General features: G+C 41.9%; 1 protein-coding gene across 1 annotated transcript in view; it reads right to left on the reverse strand.

Moving 5' to 3' along the window:
- The window catches only part of EPB41L4A (erythrocyte membrane protein band 4.1 like 4A), a 196,211-nt gene that overhangs the window by 73,356 nt on the left and 103,576 nt on the right, over positions 1 to 19,279 (reverse strand). Inside the window, exons 7-10 of the mRNA XM_024219756.2 lie at positions 18,102 to 18,222; positions 7,591 to 7,678; positions 3,175 to 3,263; positions 2,640 to 2,703 (exon numbers count right to left, since the gene is read on the reverse strand). Of these exons, the coding sequence (XP_024075524.1) occupies positions 2,640 to 2,703; positions 3,175 to 3,263; positions 7,591 to 7,678; positions 18,102 to 18,222 (362 nt within the window). The remainder of the gene's footprint in view (positions 1 to 2,639; positions 2,704 to 3,174; positions 3,264 to 7,590; positions 7,679 to 18,101; positions 18,223 to 19,279) is intronic.

The raw sequence follows: 19,279 nt of genomic DNA on the forward strand, positions 1-19,279 counted from the left end.
TTTCACCTTCCTCTGCAGCATGGGGCATGGGTCACCTGCTGGTTTAAACTAGTGTAAATGGTGGATTCTTTGTAACTTGAAGTCTTTAATCATGATTTGGGTACTTCAGTAACTGCACAGAGGTTAGGGGTCTATTACAGTAGAGGATGGGTGACATTCTGTGGGCTGTAGTGTGCAGGAGGTCGGACTAGATGATCACGATGGTCCCTTCTGGCCTTAAAGTCTATGAGAATCCCCCATGCTGTAAAGTCCTACCTAAGAGAAAGGAAATTCTGATTTGTAGAATTTCGTCATCATCATCATTCTGTCGAGGGGAGCTAGAGGAGCTCCATTTTAATTAACATCCAGCTCTCAAAAAAAAAAACCACCCACAAAATCTAGAGACAAAGCATCAACACCAATTACTTTTAACTCTGTATTTATTTAAAAATTCTGACTACAATTTACATTTTTTATTTATTTTTAATAACAAAATTAACATAGTGTTTGTGAAAGGTGCAAAACTGGTGGCCCCAAGACTGAACTTCTCTGTTCACAAAATAGATAGAGTACAACAGCTTTAAAAAAAAAATCCAAGGCAGCCATTCAGCAAGCAAGGTATTTAAGCGCATGCCCAATTAAGCATGTGAGAAGCCCCATGAGGTATGCATTCATGATTACAAGTGCTGATAATCACAGTGTTGGGCCTCAGTGTATCATCTGAGAAGTAAACAGACAAAATACTGAACCTAAATAAGTCAGGAATATTGTCTATGGTCATTTAGATGTTTAAAGTTAGGCATGTGTTTGTTGTTGAATTGGGGTCTCGGTCCACTATGGGCCTGATCCAAAGCCCTTGAAGTCAATGGAGGTCTTTCCATTGCTCAGGTCCTACAATGCACCATTTGTGATGGTGTTGTTTGTACTATCAACATTCTAAGTCCATTCGTTCACTTCAGCAATAATTCATGACTGATAAATTAGAGCCTTATCCTGCAAACCCTTATTAATGTGATGAACCCTCATTTATGTAAATAGCCACAATGAACTGAACTGATACTCAAGTGAGTAAGAACTACTTGTATGAGTAAGGGGTTTCAGGATTCGATGCTAATGTAGAACTCACCATTATTTCACACACTTCAGCATTTGGCTGTAAAATTTCATCATTTCTTAGACTGAATAAGAGCGTAATAATAGCCAATTATCACCATTCCTTGTTCGCATTTGTGTTTTAGGCACATCACTTCAATTTGTGTTTCAACGATCCAGTATGAACATCTGCAGACACCACCATGCACACACCCACACATTCTCTAGTCCAAAAAGGAAAAGCAGCTGTCAAGAGAGTACTAACCCAGAGTTCATATGGTCTGTTTGCTTGAACGTTTTAGAAAGGTGGATTGAAATTACTGTATCTATAATGCTAATGCTAATTGTTAATATCTTTCTGGTAATTGAGGTGCCTGGAAATGAATGCAATATTCCAGGTTTGGTCACACTATATCTGTAAGGAGAAGGAATAGTCCCTTCCTCCTCCAGGGTAGGATGTCTCCCAGAATGTAGCACAATGCAGATATGGCATTTTTTGCACCCATATCATATTGCAAATTCTTGTCTCAGTTTCCCTGTGAAATGACACGGTGCTGGCATTTATTCCAGGATATAAAGAGAATAAAATAAATTTGGGAATATCCTATAGCATCATGATGTTGGAATTTAGGAGCAGGCAAGCCACACTGGCCACCTATGCTTATCTGTGTGTGTAGCTGCATAAATCAGCATTATGATGAAATAGAATCAGAAAGATAAGACAACTGACACAATTATTTATTTCATCAACAATCTCCTTTGTAGTAACAAAAAAACATATGTATCAAAAACAGGAAGGTGGATATGTTTGGACATTCTGGCATCTCCCTATACTGTCAGAATACAGAGTATTGCAATAGCACTTCAAAGAAGCATTAGTTGCAGTGCAGATTTTAATGATCTTTCACACCCTTGTTCTTGCTGTTCTCTTAAACAGTTTTCTAAAAATACCTGTCAGGGCTTGAAACTGCCGAATACCATCAGGGAGATGGCCTATTATGAGCACAATATAAAACTTTCAACAAGTTTATGAGTCAACCACACCGTAAACCTATGTCTCCTTTCTCAAGCTTCCAGATTTCTCATTCAGTTTGTTAAACATCTGAAGTAATTCCAGGCATTTCACACAAATACTTACTACGTACATGTGCCATCAGACAGTAACTACAGCATTACCTATATGTAATTTACTTTAAAGTAGAACTCAGACTTGTTTGTACATGAATAGACATTCTGCAATATTCTAAAACATGGGCCTTACTGATGGCATAGAAGAACAAATCTTGATAATATACGATAAAGTCCCATTCTGCTCTGCTTCAGTAGGGCTTTCCTGCCTTCCCTGCAAAGTGAAGAATAGGCAGGGGGGAAAGAGAGAAAACTTAACCCTACCTACAATACCCATCAAGAAAGATTACATTTGGGAATAAATTTAAATATAAGAGGAGTTTTTGTGGTGGTGGTTAAAAGCAAAACTGGCAATAATAGTTTCATTTCACTGAACACACCAAACTGTTAACTTGATTAGTTTCACTATTTCTTCTTTCAGACTTGAAATAAAAACTTACATCTTTTCCCAGCACTCTAAGTTCAAACTGCATTTCCTTGAAATGAACCTTTGTAATTCTAGGCCTAAATGTTGAAAAAAAGATAAAGAGACATGTTATGGTATTTAAATCCAACACATCAGAAAGACACAAAGAAGAAACAAAAAAATTGAAAGGAGAGTTTCAGTAAGCCATTCATATATGATCATTTTTACCAGTGCTCCACATATATTACTCACAAGAAAAAAAGTTTCAGAGTGGTAGCTGTGTTAGTTTGTATCAGCAAAAACAATGAGGAGTCCTTGTGGCACCTTAGAGACTAACAAATTTACTTAAACACTTTAATGGGAGCAGGGAAAGCTAAACCCATCTCTTGCAATATTAGAAATAGAACACAGACAATTTAATCTAGACAGAAAGATCAGTGATTCCAACAAGTACATCAGTTTAGTTCTTATAAAACTAACCAGTCATATCATACGTATATTCAGTATTTTTTATTTTTCCTTATAGCCACATTATTTTAATACAGTCTGCAATATTATGTTGTACATACCAGAAATACTTCCCTACTTGTTTTTTATTCTTGTAAACAACAACTCCTACAGGTGTTAATCCTAAAAAATATTCAGACTTGTTTTCACCCTGGAAAACAGAACATATGTCATTTTATTACTTACAACCACAATTTTATTTTTATAGATATCATCTAAGAAGCAGTGTGGCCTGGTGAATAGAGCACTGGCGTGGGACTCAGGAGAAATGGGTTCTATTACTGGTTCTGCTGCTAGGTAACTTTGGGCAAGTCACTTTAACCTCTCTGTGCCTCAGTTTCCTCATCTGTAAAATGGGGATAATGATACTGTGACCTCCTTTGTAAAGCTCTTTGAAATCTGCTGATGAAAACCTCTGTATAAGTGGATATTGTGATCATCATCATCTTAGTAAGCTAGCCACCCAATCCTACAAAATTCTTTCTTCCTTGAGTAACTTTACTCATGGGAGTAATCCTATAACCTTCAGTGGGATTGCTCTCATAAGTAAGGACTTCTTACATGAATCATGTAAGATTGAGAAACAATTCATCAACTAAAATGCCATATTTCTCTTCTTTAAAAATCTAAAGAAAGTAATTACAGTCAAAACTTCACACTGCATAAGATACAGTATTTACTCATAATGTAAATATACTTCTGAATGCTAGAATAGGTTCATTCTACCATACCAACCAAGACACATGAACCATCAGTCTGCTCAACTAACTTCTGGTCCCTGCAGAACTGAAAATGTAATGATCATATTGGGAAATCATGGAGGGGTCAAAAACTGTAATCAAAAGGAGACGCAGAAAATGACACAACCAGTCATCTCCCTAATCTAACCAGCATCCATGTACCACATTAAATAACAGCCATTTTTAAATACTACTAGTTAACCCCACCACGTGTAAGGAGGTAGGAGCTACCAATGTGGCAAAGCACAAAGAAGGGACTTCCAGCAGAAGAGAGGTCTCTTGAGATATTCTACAGGCTGTTCTTCTGAACCCTGACTTTCCTTCAGACAAATGTCCAACTAATTTTTGAACAAGCACCATGCCAACCCACTCCTAAAAAATTATTTCCTACCTTAAAATTGTATTTCTGCAAGAGGCTCCACCAATCTGAAATTAAATTGCTGCTCCTTTGTTTCCCAAAGACTGATCTGCTGACTTAGATTTCTGCCATCTGACGTACCTCTGTGCGCAGCCCAGCCACAAAGGCCAAAGTTTTTCACAAATGAACATGAACTTCCCACCATGTCATGGACAAATGAACATGCACTTTCAGGAAGTTCTGGGCCATGAGGGTCTCCATTTTTCCATTGGAAAAGAAAGGATTTCATGAGGGCAGATGAGAGGCACAAAACCCAAAGAATAAATCCCCTATCAAGACAGGACACCCAACAAATGCTGTAACTCTTGAATTAAGGTGTATAATGCTAGTCTGACCTGCTTCCCTGTAACATGATTGAAGAAACCTTCTCCTTATTGAAACACTGTTGCCCTCGTGATGCTGGAGAGGGTTCCTAAATAAACCAACTGCAATGAGGGATTCAGAGCACTTTTCTCACAATGGATAACAAAGCCCATGATAAGGAGGGACCCAGTTCCTTCCCCATATGAAATACTTCTTGAGTTGTTGGGGTCTATATAGCCAATCAACTTGGTACAGGATAACATGAAAATTCTGATGGCAAATTGCAGCTGCCTCAACAATTCATGGTAAATATTCAAAATCACACAGGATGAAATCCTGAAGGGAAGAGATGAGAACTGACAAGGAATAGTCTGTAAGCCAAGCCAAGGTATTTGTGGTGAGACTCTGTGACTGGAATAAGGAGGAAAGCATCCTTTATTAACACTATATAGCCTCCTGGCTCTGCCAGGGCTGTTACTTAGTATTTCAGTTTCAAAGCATTTGTAGGCCACGAAGAATTTGAGTCTTTTGAGGTTTAAAACCCCTTGATATTTTGGGCAGGGCACCAAAGAGAAAGAAAACTCTTTGAAACCTTTTTACATTGGGTTTACATTAAGTCACTACTTAGAATCTCATAAACAATGAATTTTCATCATAATTTTCTTGGATCCATCAGTATTGGACAAGAGTTAAAATGACTGCTGGGAGTGACTCAGTAAAGTTCTATGTGGCATTCAGCTGTGATCATGGATAGAAGCCAGTTGTATGTTCTCTCAGTTTTCAACAACACACTAACCTGTGTTCCCTGTGAGTTACAGGGCTCACCTACGTTTCTAGCATCAGAAAGATTCCTTTGTTTCTTCAGGGAATTCCTTTATGTTGCGCTCTGCTTTTGGGAGCATTTGCTAAGGAAAACGTGGTGGAATTTTTAACTGAATCCAAATTTTGCTGCAGAATGATCAAAACTTACTCAATCCCTAGTGACTCCTGCCCCATCCCCAGTTAGCAGTGACTGCAGGTAGTTGTCCTCTTTCCTTCTCACTACCAATGAAATGTCTTTGAAGCTACTGAGCTTGAGGAACAGGGATGGAAACAGGCCTGATGGACTGTTCTGGATGACGTGGATTAACTAGAATTGCTCCCCTTCCCCTCCCTTGTCCACCAGCAGCAGAGAATTCAGCCAGGACCCATTAGTGGCTCCAATGTTGGCTACTTGTTCCCTTATAGGAGAATATCATGGCAGGTCTCCACTCCCACAATGTGAAGGGGACTGGCAACAGGAGAGTAAGAACAGCCTGCCTCAGTCTGAGAAAGCCCTGTCTCACTATCCAGGCACTTTTGCCCTAACGTTTTGTCTTTATAAATGGTCACTATTGTCTTGGTATATCCTACTACACTAAAGGTACTATAAAGACTGGAGATCTTAGAGCATAAGGCTGCTCACAGGGACAGGAAATGCACCAAAAATCCAAGAGAGAAGATTAGTCTATTTACCTGTTTGGGAGAATATGGTGCAGCCCCATTAGTCCAGACCAGCAAAGCCTGGACCATAAAGATGTCAGTCACAAGATCAAATGACTGTAGAAAGTGCGTTTAATTAAGTAAAAATTCTTAATTGAGAACATCCAAATGAATGACCTCCCTCAATTTCTGTATCTACGGTTAACGTATGTGCCATTCTCAGTGCTCTTCAGTGAGTTGACTAACTTCCAAAACTATTCATAGAGAGCTTACTTAGCGTGTAGGTGCCTTGGGGAAGGAACCATGTCACTGTACAGGTCTGAATAGTACTTAGTACAATGGAGTTTTGATCCTGAATGAGGGCTTTTGCACTACTGTAATATGGATATTAAACAATAGTAATAATCAATGGCTAGATGAAGAAGGAGCACTGAACAGATTGCAGAGATACATTACAATGCATTCTCCCTGCCCCGTTATGGATCTCTGTGTACATCCCAAACAAGACTGGGTCAAAACAATTTTTCCAGGCTAGACAAATTTTATATGACTAACTTGGCAGTGGGTAAAAACCTGTTCCATGAAGTCTCCCAGCTGCCTATAAGAGAAGGGGAACATGATACTGCATACGCATGAAGTCCAAAAATAGTAGCACAATCCATGATTTAGTAACAGAGAAATACTTCATCCAGTGGGCTATGCAATTTTCAGCAAATTACATAATTAATCTTTATGGGCTTTCTTTGATTTTTCTTTTAACAACTTTTCAAAGTACTGACATTTAAATTAGCTAAATTTAAATTAGCAAAATGTTTCCATTAAAGCTCACAATTCAACTTATTTTTGTAGTTTGAGATATTCTTTTGTTTAAAAAAATGCCATACACACAATTATTGAAACAAAATAATTTTTAATTGCTAGGTTGACTGAGCACTGTAGTCTTCAAGTAAAAGCTTGAATACTGTTTTGTAATACAAATTGAGGAATCTTCAATCTGGCATAAAAAAATGTGAAATGCTGCATGATATTGCAGTGAGATTTTTTTAAACGTGCCCTGACTCTTTAGTAACCTTCACAATGAATATTAAAACAAACCTCTGAAGTCCCATGTACTCTTGCCCCAAATCAGCTATTTGTTACCTATTATTTGCAATGACTTTGAAGCCCTTTCAGCACTCACTCGTTTATTGTATTATTTTCATATTTCCTGTTCTGAACATGGCAATTATAACCCTCTTTTATCTTGTTCTGACACTTATATTAAAGCTCTTACATTTGTTATCCATATTGTTTGTTCAGCACAGTTAATTGTCTTTCAGAGGGAAACAGAATCACTTTCTTTCATCCAAAACCCATTAGGCTTCCTTAGGTATAAACGGAGTTGATCCATGTTCCTCAAAAGTACTTTTTCCTTTGGATTTCTTAAACTCAGTTTTTAAAAAAAGATACCACTTGGTTATTAAGTATTATAATTACAGCTTTCTATTTAAGTTTAAAAGACTTTTTGTAATGCCATCAAATTTAAAATATTTTGCTTCAATTAAAACAGTACTTACATAGACAGGATGGAGATCTACTCCATACATTTCCAGTGATTTGGCCACTCCTAAGTAATTCAGCTCTGCCTCAGCAGGAACCTGACCCCTGTAAACAGTATAATGAATAAGAATGCTGCCTCTCAAGTCAATGCTACAACAGTTGTTAAAATAAATCATATTAACAAAGCTTGTTGAATAGGTGTGCAATGCTTCCTTGGTATTTACTCAGACCTTCATTCGCTGCATGGCACTGTGCTCCTACTTGCTCCAGATAAAATGGGTTCCAGCGTTCACTGTGTCTGCTACACGCTGTTACCTTATATATTAAATTGATGTTAACTACAGTGGCAAAACCTTTCCTTGTCTACCTGCTGCTAACTCCCAAAAATACTCCTGCTGCTGTCCCCAAAATACTTCACAGCATTCATCTTCAGGCCTAAAAGCCAAAAAGGTCTTATTTTAAATAACTGCATCATTACTATAAATCAGCAAGAGAAAGAGAGACCATTTAGGGGATGATTTCCCCATAGCAGTGCTAAAGTTGGCAGATATCGTGAGGAAGGCATCAAGAATGTCATGAGTTCAGATAAGATATTCCCTTCTCAATAAAGATTTGCCTAAAGAAAGGCAAGCCCTCTGGAAATCTTTACCTTCTACTACAAAATCTCAGTGTGAAGTCTGCTGCAGAATAGTATCACAAATCATCTGTAGCAAACCAACTCTCCTTCTCCATGCAGGTATCATTGCAACAACCAGCAACTTTCACTAGTTATATACCGTAGAGAAATAATGGAGAAAAACAGAATCCTAGGTATGTATTTGACACCAGTGAGGAGGGATTTATTACTTTGCATAAAAATATGAGTAAATTCAAAGCCTTTAACAATGTACACACAACCTCAGTGTTTAATTTTACTCTTCCCTTAATAACTGCCACAGATGCAACATACTCAATAAGGCTCTCCATTGTAAGGCTAAAATAATACTTCTGCAATCTCATTCCCAACTGGGATTTACCATACTTTTGTTAATTCCTCAGTAGCATTGATAGAATCATAGAATATCAGGGTTGGAAGGGACCTCAGGAGATCATCTAGTCCAACCCCCTGCTCAAAGCAGGACCAATTCCCAACTAAATCATCCCAGCCAGGGCTTTGTCAAGCCTGACCTTAAAAACTCTAAGGAAGGAGATTCCACCACCTCCCTAGGTAACCCATTCCAGTGCTTCACCACCCTCCTAGTGAAAAAGTTTTTCCTAATATCCAACCTAAACCTCCCCCACTGCAACTTGAGACCATTACTCCTTGTTCTGTCATCTGGTACCACTGAGAACAGTCTAGATCCATCCTCTTTGGAACCCCCTTTCAGGTAGTTGAAAGCAGCTATCAAATCCCCCCTCATTCTTCTCTTCTGCAGACTAAACCATCCCAGTTCCCTCAGCCTCGCCTCATAAGTCATGTGCTCCAGACCCCTAATCATTTTTGTTGTCCTCCGCTGGACTCTTTCCAATTTTTCCACATCCTTCTTGTAGTGTGGGGCCCAAAACTGGACACAGTACTCCAGATGAGGCCTCACCAATGTCGAATAGAGGGGAATGATCACATCCCTCGATCTGCTGGCAATGCCCCTACTTATACAGCCCAAAATGCCGTTAGCCTTCCTGGCAACAAGAGCACACTGTTGACTCATATTCAGCTTCTCGTCCACTGTAACCCCTAGGTCCTTTTCTGCAGAACTGCTGCCTAGCCACTCGGTCCTTAGTCTGTAGCAGTGCATGGGATTCTTCCGTCCTAAGTGCAGGACTCTGCACTTGTCCTTGTTGAACCTCATTAGGTTTCTTTTGGCCCAATCCTCTAATTTGTCTAGGTCCCTCTGTATCCTATCTCTACCCTCCAGTATATCTACCACTCCTCCCAGTTTAGTGTCATCTGCAAACTTGCTGAGAGTGCAGTCCACGCCATCCTCCAGATCATTAATGAAGATATTGAACAAAACCGGCCCCAGGACCGACCCTTGGGGCACTCCGCTTGATACCGGCTGCCAACTAGACATGGAGCCATATAAACGTTATTGAGACTGTAACTTATGAATATACCAGCATCAGTTCAAAAGGATTCATCAATGTGTATTCCAAAGACACTTCACATCTTATGCTTTAGCCTGCAGATGTTGCCTTGGTGAAATGTTTCACTACTGTGTTTAATATCATCCATATCCAAGATGTGATATGGGTCCCAGGATCTTGTCATAAGATTTCAAAAATCCTGTAATACATGCCGTCTCTCTTTTTCTTATCTCCCCATTCCTTTCTTTTGACTAAGAGTGGAGATCTAATCAGCTGGTGTCTTCCCAGGCTGGCACTCCCTGTGTTTGCTTTATGTGTGACAAGAAAGAGGTGCGTGCAATGTAGAGGCAAAAATAGTAGTGAAATGCCAGCCTCCAGCATGAATACAGAAACCTCCTATGGATATATAAATGACTCCATCTGTACTGTGGATAGAGGTTGCTCCTCTCTGTGGATGGAGCAGTAGAGATGATGATTGTAGACTTCTACCTCCTTATCAAAATGTAGGAGTTGAAGCAAGCTGAGGTTGAGCTTAGCCCTCATTTCCAAGAGTTCATGAGTAAGAAGAGGATCCAAAGCCCACTACAGAGAAACCTCGCAAGGACAAGATGTCTTTCTTGGTGGATTTTTGGTTCACTTCTGTATTTACTAATATGCAACAGGGTCATATGTATTTCCCAATTCTGTGGAACCACCTCTTATACATCCCATACTGCAAAATTTTGCTCCAGAATTTGATTTTTCATTTAAAAAAATTATGTTTCTAGCCCTCATAATTTTGAAACAAAATGTTCACTGAAGCACTGTTTTCTTCAGAGTCTGCAGACAATCTGAAACAACAGCACTAAAAGGCGCAAATTGCGCCACTCATCTCAATGAGTTAACTCTCAAATCTATCAATGACCATTTAAATGTCAACACTGCTAACTATTTCATTTCTGATTTTGTTTGCAGAAACATCATGCTAAATAACATGCTTCTACCACAATTCCAAACTGCCTCTCAACCTGCCAAATGCCCCAACTGTCCATTCAGTAACCATATATTTGGAAAAATCTCTAAAGAGGAAAGGCACTGCTCTGTGAAGATGTAAGCTGTGGCTAGTAAAGAACATGAACAGAGTCTTTCCCAGCATACTCTGAGGATATAGGAAACAGGGTGAGGGGAGAGATAGCTGTAGAAGCTCTTCACTGAAAACATTCTCAAACATTCAATATTTCATCATATCTTCCAAGTTAGAAAAAATGAAGGGATCCAGGTACCAAGAAGTAGCTCCATAATTCAACTCAGAGTTTTAAACTTTCTCTCAGTATACACCATTTTTCAAACTTCACAATGTTACTTAGAATCACAGAAATGTAGGGCTGGAAGGGATCTTGAGATGCCATCAAGTCCAGCTCCCTGAAATGAGGTAGGGTCAAGTAAATCTAAGCCATCCCTGATACGTTTTTTGTATGACTTGTTCTTAAGAACTTCCAGTGATGGGGATTCCACAGCCTCCCTTGGAAGCCTGTTCCAGAGCTTAACTGCCCCTATAGTTAGAAAGCTTTTTTCCTAATATTTAACTTAAATCTCCCTTGCTGCAGATTAAGCCCATTACTACTTGTCTTACTCCAGTGGACATGGAGAACAATTGATCACAGTCCACTTTATAACAGCCCTTAACATATTTGAAGACTGTTACCAGGTCCCCACTCAGTCTTCTTTTCTCCAGACTAAACATGCCCAGTTTTTAAAATCTTTCCTCATAGGTCAGGTTCTCTAAATCTTTTATCATTTTTCTTGCTCTACTCTGGACTTTCTCCAGTTTGTCCACATCTTTCCTAAAGTGTGGCACCCAGAATTGGAAACAATACTCCAGATGATTGGAACAATTACCTCCCATGTCTTACAAACAAAACTCCTGTTAATACACCCCACAATGATATAAGACTCATATTCAAGTAGTGATCCACTATAAGCCTAGATCCTTTTTCAGCTGTAGAGCCTATCACTTAGCAAGTTATTCCCCATTTTGTAATTATGCATTTAGTTTTTCCTTCTCACATGAATACTTTGCACTTATCTTTATTGAATTCCATCTTGTTGAATTCAAACCAGTTCTCAAATTTGTCAAAATCATTTTGAATGCTAATCCTGTCCTCCAAAGTGTTAGCAACCCCTCCCAGCACGGTGTCATCCAGAAGTTTTATAAGCATGCTCTCCACTCTATTGTACAAGTCATTAATGAAAATATTAAACAGTCCCTGAGCCAGGACGGACCCCTGTGGGACCCCGTTAACACGCCTTCCCAGTTTGACAGTGAACCCATTTTGACAGTCATTGAGTACAGTCTTTCAACCAGTTATAGTAATCACCTTATAGTAATTTCATCTAGACCACTAGTCTAGGCTAATTTGCTTATGAGAATGCCACGTGGGACTGTGTCAAAAGCCTTACTAAAATCAAGATATATAACTATCCTAACCACTAGGCCAGGAACCCGGACAAAAAAGGAAATTTGACAGTGACCAGGACCTGGTGCCCCCTTGCTAGTTTATGTATGCCACTGCAGTGGTATTGTCAGAGAGGAACTGAATGTGTTGGGCTTAGATGAGGGGCAGGAATGCACAGCAGGCTAAGCGGACTGCTCGAAGCTCCAGGATGTTGATGCGCTGCGTCCATGTCCTTTGCGCGGCGTGTCCGTCGAGGTGGGAACTCCAACCGGCTAGAGAGGTATCCGAGGTGATGGTGGCTGTGGGGGCAGAAGTGGTGAAGGGAGTGCCTAGCAACACCTTGGCAGGGTTGGTCCACCACAGTAGGGAGGTCCAGACCAGATGTGGGACAATCAGGATGACATCCAGGTGGGTCTGCAGACTTAGAGGAGCCACAGTTGTAGACAGCGCATGTGTAGGCAGGCAGGGGGCATCACACGGATACAGGCCACCATGTGACCAAGGAGGCAGAGACAGTTATGCACTATGGGGCGTGGATTGCAGCGTAGGGCTACCATGGGAGCCGTCAGGGTGGCAAAATAGTTCACCGGGAGGAAGGCCCAAGCTATCAGGGAATCCAGGTGTATCCTGATGAAATGGATTGTCTGCGTTGGAACAAGCACAGATTTCTCCTAGTTGATACAGATGCCGAGAGTGGCATGGAGCAAGTGGAGAGCGCAGATGGTCATCGTCGTTTTGGTGAGGGTTGGCACCACTAGTAGCCAGTTGTCTAAGTAAGGGAACACAGAGTACCCCTGTTGTCACAGTTGGGTTGCAACGACCGCAAAGACCCTTGCGGCCATCAAGAAGCTAAAAGGAAGAACTCTGAAATAGTAGTGGTTGTCACCCACGCAGAAAGGAAGAAACTTGCAATGGGCCAGATGGATGTCAATGTGGAAATATACATCTTTCATGTCGAGGGGTGTGAACCACACCCCCAGGGGAAAGGAAGGGATGTTTGATGGAAACATCATCATACGGAACTTGGTCTTCCTGATTAAGGTGTTGAGTAGTCAGAGATCGAGTACAGGGCAGAGACCTCCCTTTTTTGAGATGAAAAAGTACAGGAGTAGAAGCACTTGCCAACGAAGAGGTCAGGCACTAGTTAGATCACACCCTTCCTCAGGAGGTTGTCTGCCTCACGTAGGAGGCTGTGATGAGAGAGACTCCCAGGAGGTGCTGGGGGCGGCTGTGGGAGGGGAAGGTAAGAAACTTGATAGAGTAACCATGTTGTACAATCTCTAGTACCCAATGGTCCATGGTGATCTCAACCCAGTTGTGGTCAAATAGGGCAAGAGGACCCCAAAGGTGGTGCTGGGGGGCCGGAGGTAGCAATGTGGGGAGCTCGTAGCTCTCGATATGCATGTCAAAACTGAGCCTTTGTTTGATGCTGTAGTACAGCTGAGGAGGAGGCAGTAGCTGATGGTCACGGATGCTGTGATCTTGGGAGGCTGTTATGCAGGCTCCTGATACTGGCCATAAGCGGGCTGGTAGGGTGCAAGAAGCGTGGTCAGAAAGATGGCTTCTGTTGCTTTCAACAGAGCGCTGGGGTGTAAATCCCGAGAGACTGGAATGTCACTCTTAAGTCTTTCAGGGAATGGAGGGACTCATCCGTCTTCACCAAGAACAACTTGTCTTCATTGAAGGGGAGGTCCTTGATCGTGGTCTGGACCTCCCTGAGGAAGCTGTAGGATTGTAGCCAGGAGTCTCATCATACGACGATGCCCGGGGCAAGAGAGCGGGAGGATGTATCTGCTGCATGCACCACAGCTTGGAGGCTAACCTTGACTGTCAGGCGGCCTTCCTCCACTAGAATCTGGAATGGCTGTTGCTTGTCCTGTGGCAAATCCTCCAGGAACTCTGCCAGCTTGGCATAGTTACTAAAGTCATACTTGGCAAGCAGATCTTTGATATGCAGAACTGCAGGGCCTCAGAGGAGTAAACCTTGTGGCCCAAGAGGTCAAGGCACTTTGCTGACCTATCCGGGGGGGGAGGGGAGGAGGAGATATGGGAGTGCTGCCTCGCCCATTCAGTCGCCGCGTGTACCACAAGCAAAGTGGGGTGGGAAAAAAGAAAGTCATCCCCCTTGGATAGGATAAAATAGCTGCGTTCCACCCTCTTAGGCATGGGGGCACAGGAAGCTGGTATGTGCCAGACTGCTCGTGCAGGTTTATGGGCAGTGCAATATGAGATGGTCCCCTGGTCTGGAGGATGTCCACCAGCTGGTGGTGTTGCTCCAGAACTTCCTCCAAAGGTATGCCCAAGCCCAGGGCTACCCTCTGCAGCAGCTCCTGGTATTGCCCATGATCATCAGGAGGCAAGAGGACTGGGGGAATCAATGCATCGGTGGGAGAGGAGGCGGCAGCTGGCAGTCCTGGCGGAACCAGTGGGATTGGCTCCCATTCCATGTCTGCCTCTGGGTCCAAGCTGAATGGTTCCAGCACAGGCACTCGGATGGAAGAATCTGAGGCCTGTGATGACAGGTACAGAGGGTGGTATGGGTCCCATGGCGGCCAGTGTGCCCAAGGTGTTGGGTCCTGGGGTACTACGGACCCTAAAGATATGTGTATCAAGGTGGCAGTGCCAAAGCGCACCCTGCCTGGTGCAGTGATCATGCCCGGGAGTCTGAGCTGCGCCTGGACACTGGAGAGAATGCGGTTCCTCTGCTATCTGTCGCAGTCTGAAGAGATCTCAGGTAGAGGGGAGCCGTCGGTGTGAGTGGTCCTGCAATCGCCAGGTGTGGACTCTAGCCCAGGATAACTGGTGCATCCATCGGGGGACTATAGTGCCGAGAGCAGCGGCAAGAGTGGATATGGCAGGTCTAAGTGCACCATTGGGAGCAGTGGTTCGACGGGGGGCATGTGCAGTTAGGAGCGTGGGGACTCCGGTCACACCGGGGGTGCATGCTGCGGAGGGCTGTCCCTTGGTACAGCCGGTACAGTGGCTAGTGATGCCAATACTTCTTTCTTCCTTTTGCTTTTACACTCTGCATGGGTAAGCTTAGGAGGTGGCATGATCGGATCTGCACATGACTTCTTGTGCAACCTGGCACAGCTCGGGGAGGAAATGCTGTGCTTCGCTGCAGTCCATGACAGGGACTTGCTGTGAGGGCCATGCGAGCACTTATGACCCTCTCGCTTGGCATTGTCCTGTGCCGGTGGTGCTGATGGATCAGGGCGCGAGTGGTTGGTGTGGCACTCATCACTGGTGAAGGATGAGGCACCATCGGTTCCGCCAGTCCCAGATTGGACTCCACATATGGTCAGAGAGCCTCCTGCTTGAGGAACTTCTGGAGTCGCAGGAGATGAGCCTCACAGGTCTGCAGACAGATTTCACAGCCCGCAATGAGATGCACCTTCTCAAGCAGTCCAAGCAGTGGAAGTACTCGTTGCTCACTGAGACTGAGTGAGGGCATGACACTCAGTCCTTGAACCCAGGGACGCAGGGCATAGTTCCCCGACAAGTGCCCTTGTAGGCGAACTACGAGTGTGGAGAGAGGATTCTGACCCCGACCATGCGGCAATAAGAGGAAACGGAAGGAGCGTCGCCCTCCATGACCTCTTATAACCTAGGCTGGACCACAAGGCAATGTGTGACGTACATGCAGGTCATTGGACACTTGTACTGAAAATGTCTGGCTCCAGCGCATGGCATGCATGGGTACCCGCATTTGGAATACACATAGGGACCATCACTCAATGAAGAACTTGTTTTTACTAAGCACTGTTCTCTCCATGATCACTTTCATTCCCTCTCTCATAACCACCTTCTTGTCTTTAGCACTGTCAACCTGCCCCCGGCCTCATCCCCCTGCTTCCTAATCTTTCCATGATTTCCAATACATCTATATCTATGACTTCTTTTCCACCCTTAAGCCCCCCTCCTTATCTCTCCTCCACTGATTCCTTCCATTCCACTCTCTCCTCCAATCTTGACTCCTTTGCCCTTCTCTCCCATCAGAACGTCTAACCTTTCCCACTCTTACCCATGGCTTACCTCCAACATCTGTTTCCTCTGCTCTTGTTCCTGTGCTGCTGAATGTCTTTAATGGAAGTCCCACAGCAACCATACTAATTGTGTTAATTGCAAATTCCCTCTTTTTCTTTTTTTCTACCACTTTCTTAACCAAACAGCTCTATTTCTCCCTCACTGAATTCCACATCCACAAAAACAGCCAACATTTTGCCACCTTTGATTCCCTCCTTTGGACCTGCCTCTCCATCTCCACACAAAAGCTTGTAATTTCTTTTTTAAAAAATCTATATGATCGAGCATGATCTTTCCTCTAATCCACCTTCAGATCCCTCCTTTAGTCTCACCCTTTGCCTTGATGCTACAAGCCCATGCAGGCTAATATTGGCTAGGCAGGTGCAAGCTAATACTACAACTACGGATTGGCTTATTAAACCTACACATTGTGCAAAATATATGTAAAAACATTCTCTTATTAACATAACTGTCCTCCATCACCACTCATTTATCCCCATTTGTTTCACACACCCCTGTGTGTTTTGCCTTTAGAACTAAGTTATCTAAAGGCAAGGGTTGTCTTTTACTTTGCACACAGCCTAGCACAATGGGTCTAGCACAATGACTGGGAATTCTAGGCACTACTGCAATACAAACAGGGAGGAAATAATGTCCTCAGTTAAGCACTGACCAGGGACTCAGAAGACTTGGAATCAATTCCTGGTTCCGACACAGATTTCCTGTGTGACACTGGGCAAGTCACTTTCTCTGTGCCTTGGTTTCCCATCTTTAAAATAGGAATAATGGTACTTCTCTGCTGCACTGAGAAGTTATAAGAAGACTATACTAGTGATATATTAGTGATTATGAGACACTCAGACAAAAAGGTGATGAGGGCTACATACATAGATAGAAATAAATAATAATAGATACCTTCCCCTAAAAGGGGAAGGTTCAAGTCAAGGTGCTGACTGGCAAGCACCCCAATGTCAAGGGATGAATGTTCAGGGAGGGGCATGCCTCTATATATTTGAGGGAAGTTAACATCTCCTCTCATTAAGCAAGACATTGATAATGCCAATCTGCAGAAACTACTAGCTGCAAGGCCCTACCTGGCATTTATCAAAACATGTATTTTTAAGGTAGCAAAAGCATCAGGGTATCTACACCTACATACAAGAATGTTAGTCTTTTCATATAACCCTTTAATACCTCAAACAAAATTAAGAAGAAGGGGATATAGTGCAACAGTCATAAAAGCAACTTGTTGATCAGTTCTTACTGGGAAGATAAGCGTTGTTTCATGTTCTGTGTATTAGGTAATAACATGAGAGGACAGCATGCTTATAAATATAAAAGAGAACTCTTTATTAAGAGAACTATTTAGCATTCAACTCTTGTGTACACAGACTAACTTCCTGTGCCTTCTCCAAACTCTTCCCTACTGCAAACCTTCCTTTATGTTCCATGAAGATTGCTATATGCGAGGCTCCATTACAGCAGCTAACAATTTAGCAAGGAAAAGGGGGCCCACAGTATTAAGTGCTGTATGTACACATATCGAGAGAAGATGGGGAACTGAGGCACAGAGAGATTAAGTGACTAGCCCAAAATTACACAAGAAGTCTATGGTAAAGCTGAGAACTAAATCCAAATTTCTTGGATCCCAGTCCAGTACCTTAACCATAAGATACTTTCATTCCCCTCCACTGCAAAATTCAGAGTGGATAATCTGCACATTTATATGTATTTTTAGAAATGTTTTAACTAAAGGCACCTAAAGTACCATATCTATTCTAGTTATATTTCTAAACAGTTCTTAATATAGCCACTCCCCCTGTATTATCTCGATTTTAGATTTCTGACGAGCATAAAAGGATGTTTCATGTCACTAGCAGATTCTGCAGACCTTCATTCTGGCATAATAAAGATATGTGACAATATATCAGTTCCTTCTTTCTTTCTACTTAGCACCAGTAGCACATGATTTCCCAGGCATAGTAACAAAACTGAATTCTTACATCAGAGTTTTGTGTATCCGTTCTATTGCATCTTCCAGTTCTTCCTTCTGGTCTGGAACAAATCGGTATTCTGACACATAACCTGCAGTGTGCTTATATGGGTCATAGTCTCCCAGCTCAGCTATGGTGCACAAGAAAAAAAATTGTCACAACTTTCAAACATTTTCCCATTACCCAAAAGATGTATTGTCTAACCAATCTGCATGTGCCACTGCACCTCTTCCCAAGTAACTCTATGAGCTCATCACTCAATAGGTAAAAGAAAACTATGTTTTTTTTACTGGAGAGGAAAAATGCATGGCAATGTTTTGCCTTTATATTAGTTTATTAATAAAGCAGGGTAGACCAATTCATGCAAGACTGGAGGAGCAATTTCATTAGTAACATGATTTTTAGAGAAAGGGAAGGTTCAAGGGCTAGGAAATATGGTATGAAGTTTGTCACCTCTGCAGAACTGGAGTTAATTTAGTTTAGGTCAGAAATAATTGCTACAATACGCTACTTTGTGGCGCATGTGAAATGAATTGATGTGCTGAGTCCAGTTCTTAGAAGATTTGTGCCCATATAATAAAAACGAACATTCAAATGGGCATTGACTGGTATCCTGGTTGGGAGTCCTAGCAGAGAAGTCAAGGACTGAATTAGAATGGAGATGTAACTATCCTGTCAAGCTTAGAGGTAGTCCTTTGAGAAGAAAGCTGAAGTACCTATAGGTAAACGAAAGACTTCAGTCTCCATTAATTTCAGTACATTTCTTGAACACTAAATTCACTTTAAAAATCAAAATAATGTATTTAAAAGAAATATGGGGACTTTGTTTTAAAATTTAATCAATGATTATGCATTTTAAAATAATTGTTTTGGGAGTGCCCTGGAATTTGCATATACAAGCAAAAGTGACAAACTATTTGTCTAATGAGCCACAATCATATTTTATATCCTTGCAAACAGCTGTATATTAAATGCATAATCAGGGCTCAATTCTACAATTCTAATTTACATTGGGTAACATTTATCTGAATAACCCCACTGAAGTTAATGGGATAATTTGTGTAAGTGCTACTTAACATGAGTAAAGGCAGTACCAAACTTTGGGCTTCATTGTGCACTTTAATAGTGCACAATAGAGTAGGTGTATCTCTGTGTGCTGTAAGGCTTGCCGAATGTATAGTGCATAC

The sequence above is a fragment of the Terrapene carolina genome, unplaced genomic scaffold (assembly GCF_002925995.2).
Source record: "Terrapene carolina triunguis isolate 2854851 unplaced genomic scaffold, T_m_triunguis-2.0 Scaffold69, whole genome shotgun sequence".
NCBI classification, from domain to species: Eukaryota; Metazoa; Chordata; order Testudines; family Emydidae; genus Terrapene; species Terrapene triunguis.